Genomic DNA, 18,620 nt, shown 5'->3' on the forward strand with positions numbered 1-18,620 from the left:
TTACAAGAATGATCCCCACCCCCCACCCCTGCTCAAACTGTTCTCTCCAACTATGGACAGGGAGAGCTGAAGCCTCTGAAGTGTGAACCCCAGGAAAGTTGTAGATCTGAAAAACTGTTTCTCCCTATGTGAATCTGCTACAATCTTAAGGACCCCCAGGGGAGAGTTTTCTCTGGGTTCTACCATCATTACAGGCCCTTCTGGTGAGAACACACAAAAAAAGTCATCATGGTGGCAGCTCTGAGACTGTGGAATTCCTTAGAATCATAGAATTTGCGCATGCGGTGAGGCTGGCCCCATCTCTCCTCTCCTTTCATTGCCAGACAAGGGCCTTTTTATTCAAAATGGCATTTAACAATTAATTGGTTGCAGGGAATCTTTTTATAAGGGGTGCTGTTATGTTTTCAAATGATTTTATATTTTTAAAAATCTAACAGCGTTTTAAGATGATAACTCATTTAACTCTGTTTCAACTTTTTTATTGTTCAGTTATTAATTTTATCTTGTTTTAACCTATTTATTTATTTACAGTATTTATAAATAAATAATAAATAAAATATTTATTTCTAGCCCACCTTTCCAATGATCAAGGCGGGTTACATACACACATGCCAGTACAGCATACCAATACAATATAAGACATAATAAAAACAGCAAAAACTTTACATTAAAAATTGCAGTAGCAATTACAAATTACAAAATCTAGCTAGCTCGAAATACTATAACAAAAACAGTAAGAGAGGGGAGGGCTACATCGGGGAGAGCTAGGGAAAAGCCTGTTGAAACAGGTAAGTTTTTAACTCCTTCTTGAACTGGTCAAGAGAGGTGGCCGAGCGGAGCTCACCAGGAAGCGAGTTCCAGAGCTTTGGGGCCGAGATAGAGAAGGCCCTCTGCGTTGTCGTGGCATATTTGAGTCTGGAACTCTCAAGAGTTGCTTCCCGGTCGATCTGAGAGCGTGGGGCGGATTATATGGAGAGAGGCGGTCCTCCAAGTACCCTGGGCCCAAGCCATTTAGGGCTTTATAGGTAATAACCAACACCTTGTATTGCGCCCGGAAGTGAATAGGCAGCCAGTGTAGATCTTTAAGTACCGGTGTTATATGACTGGCCCTGGAAGCTCCAGTGACCAGTCTTGCTGCCATATTCTGAACCAGTTGCAGCTTCCGAGTTAGGTACAAGGGTTGCCCCATGTAGAGCGCATTACAGAAATCCAAACGAGAGGTTACCAGAGCATGTACCACTGTTTCAAGGTCCCTCCGGCCCAGGAAGGGTCGCAGCTGGCGTATCAACCGAAGTTGATAACAGGTGCTCCTGACCGTCGCATCCACCCGAGATGTAAGGTGGAGTGACGAGTCCAGAAGCACCCCCAAACTGCGAATGGTGTCCTTCAAGGGGAGCGTGACCCCGTTCAGGACAGGTGGACAAACATCCAATCCCAGGCCGGGGAAGCCTATCACAAGCACTTCCATTTTCTCTGGATTCAAACTGAATCTGTTTTCCCTCATCCAGCCCTTCAGCCATAAAGGCTCTCAGAGCAGCTTACAATTATTAATATTTTTAATTAGACAGTTCCCTGCCCTCAGGCTTACAATCTAAAAAGACACGACACAAAAAGAGAAGGGAATGGTGGTGAGGAAGGGGTTCAAGTCCAGCAGTTCTTCTCTCCCTCTGAGGCCTGGACCAAGTCAGATGGACTGGAGGGAGGGCTTGGCTTCTTAATCTAGGCCAGGCCCGATGGAGCTGGGCCTGCATCTCTCCCTCCATGGACAGATGGCACCTGATGAACTGGAGGGAGGGCTCTGCTTCTTAGAAGGCACTTGGAAGCCAGAAGTCCAAGTAGTAATCTTATATTGGTACCAGAACTTCAGCTAAGGCAGATGGGCAGAGTGTACTTTTCAGATCCACAAAACCCACAATGGTATTTGTTCATTTTGTGAAGTGTAAGTGCTATCACCGAAAAACTAGCTTTGCTGTGGAAAGCCTGCCTATTTGCTGTTTGACCTTAGGTTATGTTTCCATACTAATTAAGCATTGTTTTCCTATGTAGTTGAAAACAAGAACACCAGGTATTTGAGGCAAAGATACTTTGAATGTGCCTGTTGTTCATGTTTTCAGATACATACATAATCTGTATGAAGCTGCCATCAAATTTTATATTGTGTGTGTTGGGACATTGTTATTTACAAAATGTTATTATGCTCAACCATGTACGTTATGATGTCTGTCAGTGGTACCTTGGCAAATGTTGGCTGGCAGCTGGGAGCGTAATAACATAGCCTGGACACCTACATATTGCTTGGACTGGTTGGGAGTTGTGCCATTGATAAACAATGATTAATCATTTGATGCCGCTGTGTCTTTGCATCACACAGACATATGGTAGTATAAAAATTCCATATGCAGAACTATGCTATGTTTCCCGTCTCGCACCCCGATCCCCATCTCTTAGCTGCAAAAGCCCCCATTCCATGGCCATTTAGTGAGCAGTGGAGAGGACCCCTAGACATCTCAGCAGGTTATGTCAGTGTTCTGCATCTGGCTATAGGAATATAGCCAGATGCTTCTCTGGTGCGCCCTGCCCTCCACCAATCCCTAAGTGGCTGTGGTTGCGGCTCCAGTGGCTAGAAGGTAGGTTTGGGGAAGATTTTGGTCTATGTTCAAGGTCAGTAGTTCATTCTGACTTCCCCAGTAACCAAATAAGTGATTTACATTGGCATAGCTTGGACTTACACCATCATAACCCATCATAACAGGAAGCCAATCTTTACAGTCATAAATACCTCCAGATAGGGTATGATATTAAATTGTGAGACGGAGGTGTATCTAACTTCAAGGATGCAATTGAAATAACTGTTTTATGAATTGATTATTTTTGTTAACACTTTTATATATCACCTTTCCCCAGAACGATAATGGTTCATAACAGCTATAATAATGGCCATTATCATGTGATACACAGAGTGCACAGTGAATGCTGTAATTGCATCAAGCTCTTAATTATAATTGTGTCAGAGGACTGGTTTTTTTAAAAGAAACAGAAACAGATACAGTGAGGCCCAACAAAGCTGTGGTAAGGATTAAGGTGCCTCCTATGATGCCTGCTTTCCCCTTATTTTACCTTTCTAGGTTGGCTTTGTAGGATTTCTGTTTAAGTGTGCATCTTAATGATTAACCTTCAAGATTACCTAAGCAGGTGAAAAAATGATTTGAGTTAACCTATCCATACAACCATAGAATTTGACCCAAGGTTTAGAACAAATGTGGGAGGCAATTCTGATGGATTTAATATGATAGCATTTTCAGCTGCCGTCTTTTATCTTACAAAAGCTGAATACATAACTTCCCTCCAACGCTGCAGGAAAGCAGTCCACAGCAGGGTTCTTTCAATGCCTGAGCAGAAAAGCACAGAAGGCCAGCATGGAACAAACTTCAGCTGCCTAGGCACATTTGCCCCTTCCATAATTTATACGAACAGTGATGCTTAGATTAAATGCTATCACTGTAACATGCAGAGGGATTCTTTATACAAAGACATGAGTGCAAAAACGTGAAAGAGCATTGGGAGTAAAGGTATAATTCTCATCATAAGAGTTCATGCAAAGAGGCAGAGACTGTGGTCATTTGGTTAGCTTACCTTCTTGCAGCAGACAAGCTGATGATCAAAGAGGAAGAACATTCTTTGATGGCTCTTGGCTTGAGGTTGGGAAATTTTGGTTAATTCCCCAGAGTAAATGAGTTCAGAACTTTTGACAAGAACATCTTCACCCTGTGATCCATAACACATGGGACAAGTCAATTTTTGTCCAAAGCTGATGATAGGTAATATATTGTGGCTTATTGTGGAGGGGACAAATACATTTTTAAAAAAGAAAAAAAACCTCCCACCTTTGCACCCTCAGCTATTTCTCAATTGAAATTAAAATTCAAAAGATAGACAACCCAAGAAAGTTGCAATTTCTTGCTTATCACTCGACATGAACTTTTCATATTTTGTTTTCTTTTATAACTTTGTATATGGGGGTGTCATAATTAAGCCTAGAAAAAGTCTGAAATAATTGAAAGAATACTGCACATATGTGAATATCCTTGACAACTTTTTTTTTAAAAAAAATAAAAAAGCAACACTGTAAAAAAGATCTGTTTACCTCTAACAAACTACCCACACTAACATAAACTACTTATTCATGCTGAAATTCTTTAGTTGTTTTACCTCCCAGTCCTCTATTGAACTCTGCCACTGAGCAATTTTGTCTATGTTTTCCAAACGTCTCTTCCTCTCATTGATGAGCCTTGCTACGTTCTTCATGGCATTTAGAGCAGCTTCAACATCTTTAAAATCCCTAGATTTTGAAATAGATCATGAAACATGGCAATGCAAAGCAGCCAAAAGAATTAGACTTTTATTCCAAAGCATCAGTAATTTACAAGCAAATTGTGGATGAAAAAAAATCAGATTTATTCCTGAATTAAAGGACATTTGGTGTAATTGTTCAGGTTTTAATGGTTTCCTCCATCTGTGGCATGGGGATAATATGGAACAGTTACAGCATGCAACTTATTTTGCTGATACTGATAAAATACTCCATAAGTATAAGTAGTTGTGAAGAACATTTTCACTACAGCTGTGCACCAGAGTGTACACAAGTACAGTTACTGGCAACAGCTGAAATTGCACTCCAGTACTTCTCTACCCTAGATCTGGAGCCATGTTAACATGGAATTCTCCCACACCACATTGTTCCTGCTGTGATAAATAGAATGTATCTATCTGCCCTTTCTTGCACGTTTTCCCCAGTTCCATGGAGCACAAGTGGGAATCCCCATCTGTTCTCATCTGTCCAGTGGAAGGAGCTTCTATAACTGTGAACATTTTAAAGCAGGAGACACTTTGGCCTGTATCCATGGTGCTATCACAAGGTACACTGCATATTTTCAGAGTTAATGCAAGCATGGTATCCAATGCAGTTTTTACTGTGCAAGCAAGAAAATGACCTTACTTAGATCATAAGGTCCTTCTTTCTGCACTCCCTTTCCTGCCATCAGACTCTGCCACTTTTCATGGGACTCTGCTATCTTTCCCAGGCTCCTCCTCACTCTATGTCATATAAACAAGGCCTCCTTGGTCATTCCCCAGTCATCAGGCAAGACAAATTATGATAGGCTCATGAGGACTTTGCAATCAAGTAGAGCTTTTTCTCATCACATAGAGAATATTTTGCTCTGCCCAGAGATGTAAAGTCTTCCGGTGTAGGTTCCTATTGTGTACACATTCTATTTTACTCTCTCTCTGTTCCAAAATGCACTGCAGAAATAATCCGGTTTAATCCTGGGAATTGTAGTTTATTGTGACACCAGAAGTCCCTGACAGAGAAGGCTAAATGTCTCACAAAACTGCAGTTTATAGAATTCCCTATCATTGAACCAGGGCAGTTAAAGCAGTCTCAAACTGGATTATTTCTGCAGTATGTTTTGCACCTCTATTTCTCATTCAATTTTCATTCCATATCCAGGGCCGCTTCATGCTATACAACTATAGCATTGTGATTCTGCTTTAACTACCACACCGTCATTGTTTGGAATCTTAGGGCTTGCAGTTCAGGGAAGAATAATTAGAATTCTCATCCAGAGAGTTCTAGTGCCTCATCAAATTACAAATCCCAAGATTTCACAGACTATTGCCATGGCAGCTAAAACTGAATATATAATTTTGTAGTGTGAAAGGGCTAAATCTTGCCTTAGAAAAAGAGGTACAGTCATGATAGCTGATCAATCATGTCGCTCTTTTCCCCTTGGGCTTCTCCCATACCACCGTAGATTGATGGGTTACTCTTATGTTCTTTTTCCATCTAAATTGTGCCCAAACTGAAAGGCTGCATATTTGCTTCCTCACGACAAAAGCCTGATTATTCAGGTAACAGGCACCTGTCCATTAAAGTTTAAAAAAACTTAACAAATAGGTGACGCTAAAGCACTCCTACTGAGAATAAAGAATTACTATACAGAGAGAGAGAGAGAGATATGAACCTGATATGACTGGGAGCTCTCTGTGGCTGCTGGGCCTCATAATGAAGAATACTCTTCTAAAACCCATTACCATAAACCCTAATTCTGTTTCTGACCTGTACAACCTTTTTGCCATCACCCACATTGTTATATCATTGATGGTGAAATCTGCAACTTCCTACTTCACATTTCAATAGATCCCTTCAAAAAGTTGGCTGTTTGTGACTCATTTTAAACAAAGGGCTTTTAAAAATGTGCTATATTTCTTAAGTGCTTTTTAAATTTGCTAATGGGTATTTTAGTTTTAAATTGTTTGATTGTTTAATTATATTTTAATAATAATCTTTTGTATCTTTTATAATATTTTGTATCTATACTGCTTTTATTTTGTTAATATTTTCATAGTAAGCAGAAGAAGGTAGTGGTGGTCATGATGGTATTGATGATGAGGATGATGATGATAACTGGAAAGCCAGCTGGGACAAGGCTTCTATTATTGTTAGATGCTAACAGTGCAGCCCTATACATGCTTACTCAGATGTAAGTCTTAATGAATTCAGTAGGGCTGACTCCTAACTAAGTGGATGTAGGCTTGCTCCTTAAGATTTCAGACACTATCAGAAGGAAACAAAAAGCACACATGATAACCTGGCATATGGAGGAATGCTTACAAGAAGCATGAAAATCAATAAGGATCATTGAGTCTGATCCTTGAAACACACTCACACAGTTTTCCTTACCTATGTTGTGGATTGGTATATTTCAGCAGTTCTGCAAGCTGTAATGGATACTTGCAAATCTTCTGCACTGGAGTCAGGAGAAAGCCATCCAGAGAGATGTCAATCATCTTCTGAAGCAAGCGACATGCTTCAAAGAAATACACGTATTTACTCACTTTGGTGAGGCGGGAAAGCTCCATGCAAGCATTTGGATGGTTGTTACAGTATTCGGAATAGATCTGGAACTCATTTTGCTGAATTAAAAGACCAAATATTATATTAACTGACATTATATTTTTTAAAATTGTCAATTTTTAAAACATATGAGTCATTCCAAGGTGCCTTATAAGATATAAGAACAGTTTAAATTTTAAAAACAATTTTAAATCTTTGCTTTACTTGGTAATTTAAAATGTCACAAAAAAAGTTACTAGACATAATCTCAGGATAATCTACTTTCCCACACCATTTGAAAACAAAACAGTCAGTTTCAGTACTTTCCAGCAATTTTGAATTGTCATTTTACTTCATAAAGTTCCTGTGAAGTAGTCTCAGTTATGACAAAGACTTGCCAAGGTCAACTCAGTTCCAGCAGAGACAATAATTTGATATTGGATTTTCAGCACTGAAATCCAACTCATTACCATTGACTCAGGAAATGATAAGAGACCCCAATAACAAACAACAATAACATGAATGAAGATCCAATGGTGTAAATCTTATGCTATCAGGAAACATGGCTAACCATTTGTTATAAACAAATGTGATGTCACCACAACTCATAGGACTGTGTTTAAATGGTCCATTGTTGTAAAAGACTACAACTGCTGTACTACTGGCTGAAACTATTCTTTATATAATACAGCATAAAGATATCCTATTGGAGCAAGGATATCCGTAGCCATGAACAGCCTGCATCTTAGCACTCAAAAGATCCTCAGATCAAACATGGATACCAAAACTGGGCTTTCTGGATTTTATTGTAAACTGCTCTGAGATCTTCAAATATTACATGGGATATAAATACTCTAAATAAATAATTTTAAATCTTCACATGCTCTCACATGTAATGGTTGGACACCTGATTCTGCTATACCTGTAAGAAATAAACTGCTTCCTTAACCATGGAGGTACAAGTTTCCCTTTGTAGTCTAGCAGCTGATGCCACACTAAAGCATGCAGTTCTCATGGCTAGTGATTATACTGTTCACTCTCTTTCACCCATGTAAATATTTACTTCCATGGAATCTTGCACTTAAATTATTTGCCCACACACCCAGGCAAGTGAAAAGTCAGACTCAAGCTGTCCTGTGAGACAGGTGCAAGCTAATACATTTGCTGTATTAATCTACTCATCTGCAAAGTCATACCACTGCAGAAAAGATTAGTACAGTGATAGCCTTTGCTAATGCTTAATTTTTTCTATAAAATCATGGAAAGTGTTTATTTACAAAAATAATGTCCAAAACATGCACATTTCAGCACACCAAATATTATTTCCACATTTGCCACTATCCAAGTAGTCATCTGCCCCTCAACTTACGTATTCCAAGAAACAGGAGCCAACCTCACTTAAATGTGGGTAATCTTTGTTGAACTTCTTCTCCAGTGCTTTAACAAATTTCTTCTGGCACTTGTAGATATCTTCAATATTCCCAAAGATTGTCTTCAGCTGCTCCTCTGTGAACATGTCTGCTCTTTTACGGCATTGTTTTATATAGCCCTAGTATGAAAAAGAAACAGTTTATGGTACAGGTTATAAAAAGTTATTTTAAAAAGTTATATATATAAAAAAAAGAACTGCATTCTATTCATCCTTGGAAATATGGCTAAACAGGTTGATGGAAGATTCTGAAGGCACTAAACAAGGCCAAGCCGTCTTGTGAGGGTTTTATTGAAAGTATCACCAAATGTCTTCACACATTTTGTTGCACCTCTGTCAAGAGAAAGAAAAAACTGTTTCCTGTTTCTATGTTCATTTGTTCAGCATTGAGGAAACCACTCTGCTTCAAAGTTATCCAAAATTAGAGGCAAAGTCGAAGCTATCAGTGAAATGAAGCTAAATTATTTTTGAGGTAACATTCAAAAGATGTAGTAGTTTGAGCATTGGACAATGACTCTGGAAACCAGGGTTCAAATGCCTATTGAGCCATGAAACCACTGAGTGACCATGGGCAAGTCATATCTGCAGATGCTGGCAATGGCAAACACCCTCTGAAGAATCTTGACAATAAAACCATGCCAATAGGCTCATCTTAGGGTTGCCGTAAGTCAGAAATGACTTGAAGACACACAACCACCACCACTACCACCACAACAACAACAACATATTCTAAAGCAATACACTAGAACTGTGAGGAACTCTGTTATGAAAAAGTGATCTGCTAGCATTTTATTCAGATCTGGATTTCTTAGAAGCAGAGAAAACTGAACACATGGTGATAGAAACATCTGTACTCTAGTTCAATGCAAGCTTATTTTCTCTCCTGTCACCAAATGGCAATTGGGTAATGTGTTTCAGTGCTACATGAGAGAAAAAGCTACAATGGCAGAAAGCATAGCATTTGTATGGTCAAGACACAGAAACTCCCTGAGGAACATCTTGCTAAACAAGACCGTTTATACTGAAAAAATAGATCAACAGTAGAATATTCATGCAGTAATGAATTCAACACTATTTTGGAGAATTACTAAAGAATCTCAGATTCCAAACATAAATGTGTTTTTTAAAAAATGGCCCAGAAGCTCTTTGTATATCATGCATATCTGCATGTCATCATACCTCACAGATGTCCTTCAGGTGTTTGATGTAATCTCTTTCTGTGCTCAGGATTTCATTGATAACATTAGTTCTCATCTGATCCTTATTCGTATGTCCCATACCATAACGGTGGGCAGCACTTCTTGAATCTTCTTCCCTACCATCTTCTAGCTTCAAAGGATAGTCCTCCATTGGTTCATCCTGGTTTACTCGAAGCTGTGTCAAGCAGAAAGATTTCCTTTACATAAAGCATGGCCAGATTATGTTGACTTCCATGTGTTGTCTCTGGATTTATTCATGCATAAGAAGGGAGAAAGACTTCGGAGAATTCAAGAATTCCATCAAAAGTTGTTGTCAATGCTTATAATTCTTTGGCTTTTGCAACACAGAGCTGACCTCTTAATTATGACCTCCTGAATTCTGCTTCAGCTCAGATTTTAGTTAAAAGATGGAAATTAATGAATTTCTACAGAGCTGGACAATTTTTTTTCCACTGTCTCAGGTGAAGAGTAAAATGGTGCCCTGCTCTTTTCCACACAGAGAAGTAGCAATGCTAATATACAACTATTTAATTCTCACAACTGTGAGGTTTTGCAAAACAACAGCACTGTTTCCAGATAGCCATTTGTGGTTTCTGTCCAAGATTGCTGTTTTCTACACAAAAACAACAGTCTTGAACAACAAAAACATATGCCCATTTTTGTGCAAGATCTTTTTTGTATAAGATTTTTGTTTTATAAAACTTCTACTTTTGTGCAATACTTTTGTTATGTAAGATATTTGTTGTGCAAGATTGCTGCTTGTGCACAAGGTTCTGTGTGTAAGGTTTCTATTGTGCAAGCTTGTTGTTTTTGTGTAGAAAACAGGAATCAAGGAAAAACTCACATGTGGCTAGGTATTTTGTTTTTGCACTAACTCCCAGATTTCTCTCTCTCTCTCTCTCTCTCTCTCTCACACACACACACACACACACACACACACATTTCTGTGCAGAATAATCTCCTGAAAAACTTTGGGATGAATAACAGGTTTCACGACTGTTCAGATGAATTTGCTGCTTATGTTATAGGTATAAGAAAACACTCAAGCATTCTTCATGATTTCAAGCTAAATTTAAAATCTCCTTTCCTGCTAGCAAACAATGTTAATCTACTGAATGCAATTCCTAATCCAGAAATATTCCTAAAAACCAAGGTAATAAAATTAAGAAATACTGGTGCAACTCTGCTAATTTAACAGAAATTGATCTGAAATCCTTTTGTTACAAAAAAGGAAACACTCAGTTCAATGTGGAGAGCAGCAATAGCTCCTGATTAAGATTGCTCAGGTGTCATATAACTCTTGTTTTTCCAACCCTCAGAAGTGTTTGTTCCATTCATACATGAAAAACATGCTGAATCTTCTGTCTGCCTCTGTTCTTCCCTTGCCCCAGGGTTGCTTCCGCACTTCTTGCTCTCCCACTCAAAGCCGAGCAAAAATAAAAATAATATGAATGATATATTAACTGTGTAATTCTCTCCATATGTACTCAGAAGCAAGCTCTGTGGAGTTCAGCTGAGCTTATTATCAGGCAAGTGGGTACAGAACTACAGCCAACCCCTTCAATGCATTCACTGATTCACACACTAATACTTGCTTAAATCAGGTTGATAGCTACTGCCCACATAAAGGGAATCTAAAGGCAGTGATACTACTTCTGCCTAGTTGAACTGCCATTCCCAGCAGCCTTACTTACTCTTGTTGAATACGACTCCCAAAATTGCTCAGCTACCATGGGAATATTTTGGGAGTTGTCCAAAAAAAATATTCTCAAGCTCTGCATAAGCAGATGTGACAGAATGCTAGAAAAAATATTATATATGTGTCTATTGTATCAGTGTAGTTACTGGAACCTCAGAAAACGTTTGTGTCCTCAACATGCCTCCTCCCTGCAAAAGACTTTGCTGTTAACAAAAGCATTTTTAACACAACAGATGGGCTCTTACCCGTACAAAGCTGGCTGGGAACCATCCTTCACTGTCCATGATCCTGCCCCACCACCACTCTTTATTAGTAGCATCCATTACTTCAATGACATCACCAGCCTTGAAGCCTAGCTCTTGATCATCCATGGTGACATGATCCCAGAGTGCTTCAGCGTACACCACACCACCATCACTGATGAGCTGGAAGAGAGAAAACAAACATTTTCACAAACATATCTTTGGCAGGAGATCCAGCTCACCTGGCTATAGCCAACCTTTGTCATCTAAGAACCATCTTGGAGAAAGGAGCTTGATATGGGGGGTGATCATGAACCGCATCAGTGTTTTGGGGACATTCTGAAATTTGAGCTGGGGATCGCATAAGGAGAAGGTCTTAAGAGTACATGAAAAATGTTACAGTCTCAGTGTATTTGCTCTCTGTTCAGGATACATTACAGTTTGCACAGACAGCTGAAGAGGTCTGCCTAGATGGTCAGATGTCTCATTGGGAGAAATCCAGGTGGAATTTTCAAGCCATATACATGAAGTTCCATAGGTATCAAAAGCACTGTAGAATGCAACAGGTTATCACAGGAAGGTGTGTGTACTTGTGTCTGTGCACAAAACATCAAACACATGTATCTTTCCACCACATCATCAATTTCAAATGGGTTTGTGCTACAGAAGGACCTAATGGGCCACATGGTGGTGTAACATTTCTCCGTAATGTAATATTATTTGGAGCGTTCTTGCCTTCTGTACTGCACTATGAATCATCTGGGAAAAGTTCACATCCTACAATTATGATGTACAATGAATTAACATACACTTTGGATTTCAGAGTTCCACTGAGACAAGATAAAGGACACAGGTTGGAAAACGTTTTTGGTTGTTGCTGTTTTGTTTTGTTTTTTGGAATGCAACTCTCAGCACCCTATCAGCTGGCATGCTAGAGGTTTTTGGGGTTTTTTTTAGCTCTGGTAAGAGCCCAATCCAGCCCTTCTGAGCCTTGTGGGTTACAAATAAGCAATTATTATTATTATTATTATTATTATTATTATTATTATTATTAAGCTTTATTTATATAGCGCTGTAAATTTACACAGCACTGTACATCCAATCTTTTAATTAGATGGTTCCCTGCCCTCAGGCTTACAATCTAAGAAGACATGACACAAAAGGGGAAGGGAGTGGAGGATGGAGCCAGAAGCCTTCTGGGAAGGGCTCAGTTCCTTTGTGGAGGCCTGATGGGATTGGCCCACCCCTCTCTCCCTCAGAAGCCAGGATGGAGCCAGATGCCTTCTGGGAAGGGCTCAGTTCCTTTGGGGAGGCCTGATGGGATTGGCCCATCATTTATTCAGCCAGGTTATTTTCCTTCTGCATATTATTCTCTGTATGTATATATCAAGATGGACATTCCCAGCAACCCTCATCATTGGCTATGCTGACTGTGGCTGCTGGGAATGGCAGTTCAACTACAACTGGAGGACCATGGGGTTCTCACTCATGGTACATCTCTGTCTCCTGCTGTCTGATCAAGTGATTTCCAAATCACAGTTGAAAAGCAATCAGTTTGTTCATTGAAATTGTTTCCCAAAGAAGACCATTTTCACACTTTACATAGCAAACCTATACATATTTACTCAAGAGTAAGTACTACCTGTACACAGTGGAGCTTGCTCACAAGTAAGTACACAGAGAACTACAACCCAAGAAATTCTTAGAATACTTTCTTGGAAGCACGATTGGATACAATGGGTTTTATGTGCAAGTGAGTATTCCTAGCGTTGTGCTGTTAGTCATGTGTCTTAATGCCATGTTGGGTTGGGAAAAGGCTGACCCTCCAGATATTACAGAACTGCAACTCCCACCAGTCCTTGCTAAATCTGGCAGACTGAGTTCACCAGCTTCTCATAGATCAAGAATTCCTCCATCCTTGGCTTAATTTCTATGACAAAGGATACCATGGAGGGATTTCAGCAGCATAATAAGATGCATGTCTCTGCACAAGCAGGTAAATCATCAGATTATATGAGAATCATATTAACTTTTAAATGTAGATAAGCTTTTTGCCAACTCCAAGGCTTATAATTAATCAGTCCACGGTGCCATTTGTTCTCGTGCTTCACTTAGTAAGGCTAATAGGAAAGCGTTAACAGAAAGATTGCTTTGCTTTGCAGACATACCATTATACAGTAAGCTAATTATAAACATATTTGAGAAGAACACAATCTGAGAAGCTGAGTCAGCCATTATACCTATGCATTTAGTGTTTTGATTTTAAAAAAGACAACAGATGGAGTGAAATGATAAGGTTATGCTATAATTTATGAAATGAAGAACCACCTACACAAGGTACAGTGTATACTGTATACTTGTCTATATGTTGACCTTATATATAAGTCAAGGGCAGATTTGGGGGCCAAAATTATGGATTATGATATGATCCATGGATAAGTCGAGGGTAAAATTTAGGGGCATGTAATGAAAGATGTAAAGGAAAACAATGTCAAAGAGCTTAAAAAATTACAGCAGGCATAACTATTTGTACTCATACTAAAGGTTGAATGGATGAGAGAGTAGAAGGGGGTCAATGCTTCCAGGGCAAATTAAACTCTTGCCTTTCACCAGAAGATGGAGATAAACACACACACATACACACATGAATTAAAGTACCTATGGATAAGTCGACTCAGTTTATTTGGATCAATTTTTTTAACCTAAACTTTTAGGTTTCTACATGAATATAAACAGTAAATTAAGGCAAAAGTGATGCCAGTGGAGGGTGGTGGCTCCAATGTCATCAGATAGTAAACACGCTTCTGATTTGGATCAAAACATTAAAGGAGTCATTAGCCCCACAATAATTTCAGCACCTTGGATAGTTCCTGTCAAACTCACGCTAAAAACCTGAGTGGGTTCACCATCCAGTACCTAATGCCATACTACCGGCCAAAGCAAAAACAAGGAGATTCTTTTCTGGCAATTTATTGTGCAAAGGATATGCAACTGATTGCAGGAAATTTAAGCAAATATCCCTTTCCCCACCCCTTGCAATTCTTCTTCTTTTGTTTAGCTGGAAGAGTTAAAAAGGACATTACAGCTTCTTGGGCACGAACTTGTTCGTAGGGGAGTCTGAGTATCACAGTAACCAAAGTCATGAGACTGTCATTGTACCAGTTGGTTTATCATCTGTGGTGGACAGTTACATATTTCTGCCCATAGTGCCTATATTATTCTAAGAACCTACAGCTCTTTGAAAAATTTTGTTTGACTACAATTCCCAGCATGCTGGCTGGGGATTCTGAGGATGTGCATTCCAAAACATAACTTTCCCAAGGTCTGAAAATATCTTACTGCCCTTTTAAAGAAATGATTGCACCATGCTGATATGCTCCAGGAAAGGCACTCAGCTCATCTGAAACTCTGAGCTAAAGACATGCCAACACATTGTTAATGACCCACACCTATGCTGGGTTTCTTTTGCACTACACAATTATAACACTTTGATACAATTTTAACTGCAATGGCTGCATTCTACAGAATTCTGGTATTTGTATTTTAGTGTGACACTGGAGCTCTTTGGCTGAGTATTCTAAATGGCTCATGAAACTACAAATTCCAAGATTCATTGGCAGTTAAACTGATATCAATATGTAACGTGAAAGAGATCTTGGATAATGGTGTTTCCGTCTAAGGGACCCTGGGTAGTAGATCTGTCCCTGCTTAGCCACATAACATAATTTGAAAGAGCTCTGACCTAGAACACACACAAGTGACAGGTGAACACAAGGAACCAGATCCTGCACTAAGCCCAGCATCCTGTCACAGGCACCACCAATATTTCTTTTATTGGTTATTGCAGATATTGGTAATCTTTTCCTCCCATCACAACAAAAAAACCCTCAAAAGTCACCATTTCACTCTGATAGCCACACCATTCCATTGCTATTCAGTGGCTAGTAGAGAACTGGAAGGGAGAGAACTGGAAAAGGATCTCACTATGTCCCCATAGCCAGATGCAAAAGAATCACATAATTTATTGAAACCTTTGGAGGATCAATTCCCGCCTTCTGACTCCCCATTTCCATGGCCACAGAGGAGGACTATTGTAGTGGGAATGTGAATCCTGAGGAATGGAGAACAAAGCCATAGGATAGTTCAATCTGCAGAACTTTCACACTGTGCTCAGTGAAGTAGCCTCTGAGCCAAAGTTGCCCCAAGCCGCTGCAAACCGGCAGTGTGTACCGGGCCCTTGTTAGATGAAGGGACTAGTCTTAACTAGTTTTACCATACTGACTCTTGTCAGTCTATCTAGGAGAAAGATTGTGGTCTAGTCTTTTGTTTGACATTTAGTTTTCCGTATGCAGTGTTTTGGTGGCTTTTTCAGGGTTTGTTTTGCTTTTTAATTTGGAGGTGAAGGGATAGAAGAGAATTTAACTGCATGAATTCCCCACCTGAAGTGATATAGCCCAGACCCAAGTTTGTTACACTGGTGGAAAGAATGAACAAATGTACTAGAAGTTGAAAGATAGCATCATAGTCTTTCTTTCAGTTCCTTCTGCAGGCTGCCATTCAGCATTGTTTGCCATGAGGTAAGTTAAGAGGTGAAAGAGATTTATTTCTGTTTATTCACACTAGTCTTTCACTTTTATAGGAATACACCTAAAGTCCAAATGCCACACAAACCTTCCAAGCTACACATTCACTGTACCAGCCAGGTGCTCCAAGTGCTCATTTGCATTTTTACACATCAGCAGCTGTTTTTGGCTATTTCTGGTGGCACCCTGCTGCAACTTGTTTCCTTTTAAAAAACTGAAATCCTATTAAGTTTTCTCTAAGGATCTTGTGTGTTTACCGCTTGATGTCAGAAAGCATATAGAGAGAGGAGGGGAAATAGTATAATTTGTTGCCAGAGATTCTTGTGAGTTGGAGCAAAACAAATATAACCAAGAGGAAAGGAAAAAAGAGCCACAGCCATTCCTGGTTAAGATAATTACACTGAAAGGAAGCAATTTATTTCTATGCATAACAATCCATGTTACCAAGCTATATGTCTCTGTGCATATTCTCCTAACTGCTCAGGTCCCATTTGTCTCAAGTAGTTCACCTCCACACAGTTGTTATATTGGCATGGTGCAGCAAAAGCTCTGGGCAACATTTAAAAAGTGAAGAGATGTAAATAGTTTGTAAGTGCACCTCTTCCCCCTGCAGCTTATGAATCATGAATTAAGGCTGTTTTAGAAAACATTCATCCAGTGAAATCTTTTATGTCTTTCGTTCTACTTAAACATCTCCATAATAACTCAGCACCAATAATGTTGAACAAACTTTATTGCAAAGAGCTGAGAAATGAGCCCTTTTTCTACCAGCTGCATAAAATACTAAGCATAAAGCTGTTCTTTGGAAAGGATATACAATATATCAGAAGGCTTTCTCATAAATGGGTTTGTAGGCCAGTCACCCGCAACCTGTAAATTTGATGCAGGGGAGGAGCACCACTCAGAAGGCAAAGCTGCTACCACAGCAAAACAGCAGTAGAAAAATTTAACCTCTAAAGACCCTCAAACTCTTGTAGGACAGAATCTCTCAGTATTCCTTGGCTAAGGCTGCTGGGACATGCACTCCAGCAACATTTGAAAGGCTTCATGATTCCCACACCGGCTTTAAGAAGTACTTTTCGATAGGTACCCACTGTGCTTTTTTGGGCATTTTGGGCCTGAACAGACAGGCCAAAATAAAGCTGCTTCAGGTCACTTTGGAGGTATTCTCTTTAAATGATGTATGTGTCCTAAGAGGCCAGAGGCCAAGCCAAAGCCATTCTCTAGTCCTAAGGACTGGAGCATAGCTTTGGTGCAGCTTCTGGCCTCTTAGGTTGCGTGTGTCATTTAAACAGCATACCTCCAAAGTGACCCGAAGCAGCTTTATTTTGGCCTGTCTGTTTAGGTCCTTTGTTGCTAATCTAGAACCAATGGGTTAGGTTTCTTTTAAACACAAGAAAGCAGATTTTTGAATCCATCCCATAGTATATAAGGAAATAAATTTTCCCAAGCTTTTATTTAGAAGCATTGTAAGGCATGTGCAAGAAGAAATTGTTATTCCTTCTCTATCCTCCTGTAACAGATGCTTCAAGTTCAGCTATATCATAAAAAGTAAAACACTTGTCAGTGTCTCAAACTGTTAACTCATCATTTCCTTCAGAATGTACAGGTTTTATTTTTTAAATTAAGAGAAATCTGTCTTCATGTCACACATTTCAACCTCCAGTTATGGCAAACTTTCAATAGGGATTGAGATATTATTCACTTAGTATGCCAAGGCCAAGTTTAAAGGCTGAGCTGCTTTAAAGAACTGCTGAGCCATCCAACTCACAGAACAGAATCAGGTCAATACAGCATTCCAAAAGCAGATGGCTTGCCAACCATTGCTACAAGGTTACAGCACTTTTGCAGACAAGCATGGCAGCTCAAATGTTTAAGGTGAAAGAGGTAACTGAAAAACTACACTCAGCAAGGAATCCTTACTCACATATCAAAGTGGGAGAAAACATCAAGTTGACCTTTCACACTTTACACAGTACTGTATAGTGTCTTCAGTTCTTAATTGACAAGAAGAGGAAGAAAGATCATTGTATTTTCTGCTAACACATAACTTGAATGCACTGCTAACAGCTTCATGCTAGCAACCAAGCCTGCTTCACCATCTGCACCAGAATAACATTTCCTCCTAGTCCCTGCTTCCTAGACCTGAAATAATGTACTACCCTTTCAAAAAATAGTTGTGAAAACTAAAATCTGTGACTTTCCATTAGTATTTGCTGTAAACAAAATGATGGACTAGTGAGATACAGGATGTCAGATGTGGGGGCCTCCAGATGTTATTGGACTACAACTCTCATCTTCACTCAAAACTAGTTGTGCTACCTGGGGAAGATGGGAGTTGCAGACTGGAAACATCTGGAAAGCCACACGTTGCTGGCTCTTAAATTAGACTTTGTCTGATTTAGCAAGACAGTTCTTAAATTCTTAAACCTGATCTCTTATAGCTTTCTTATTCTGTTCCACATTCTCTCAATTTCAATATGAGCAGGTGTCTTCTATACATTCTATGCCCACTGGGGTTCCAGTCAACACAAAAAACTCTCTTTCCTCAAATATTTTGAGCTTGAGTGTCC

The 18,620-nt window shown here is 39.5% G+C and overlaps 1 protein-coding gene across 4 annotated transcripts in view; it reads right to left on the minus strand.

The window, feature by feature from the left end:
• ARHGEF4 (Rho guanine nucleotide exchange factor 4) overlaps positions 1–18,620 on the minus strand; it is a 226,773-nt gene that overhangs the window by 8,216 nt on the left and 199,937 nt on the right. For all 4 annotated transcript variants that reach the window (XM_089509561.1, XM_089509562.1, XM_089509563.1 and 1 more), the window contains 6 exons: positions 11,468–11,647; positions 9,504–9,698; positions 8,265–8,444; positions 6,743–6,975; positions 4,210–4,339; positions 3,634–3,765 (listed from right to left, as the gene is read on the minus strand). In XM_089509561.1, the coding sequence (XP_089365687.1) occupies positions 3,634–3,765; positions 4,210–4,339; positions 6,743–6,975; positions 8,265–8,444; positions 9,504–9,698; positions 11,468–11,647 (1,050 nt within the window). The remainder of the gene's footprint in view (positions 1–3,633; positions 3,766–4,209; positions 4,340–6,742; positions 6,976–8,264; positions 8,445–9,503; positions 9,699–11,467; positions 11,648–18,620) is intronic.

The sequence above is a fragment of the Sceloporus occidentalis genome, unplaced genomic scaffold, assembly GCF_023333645.1.
Source record: "Sceloporus occidentalis isolate IW3139 unplaced genomic scaffold, rSceOcc1.0.p SCAF_2, whole genome shotgun sequence".
NCBI lineage: Eukaryota > Metazoa > Chordata > Lepidosauria > Squamata > Phrynosomatidae > Sceloporus > Sceloporus occidentalis.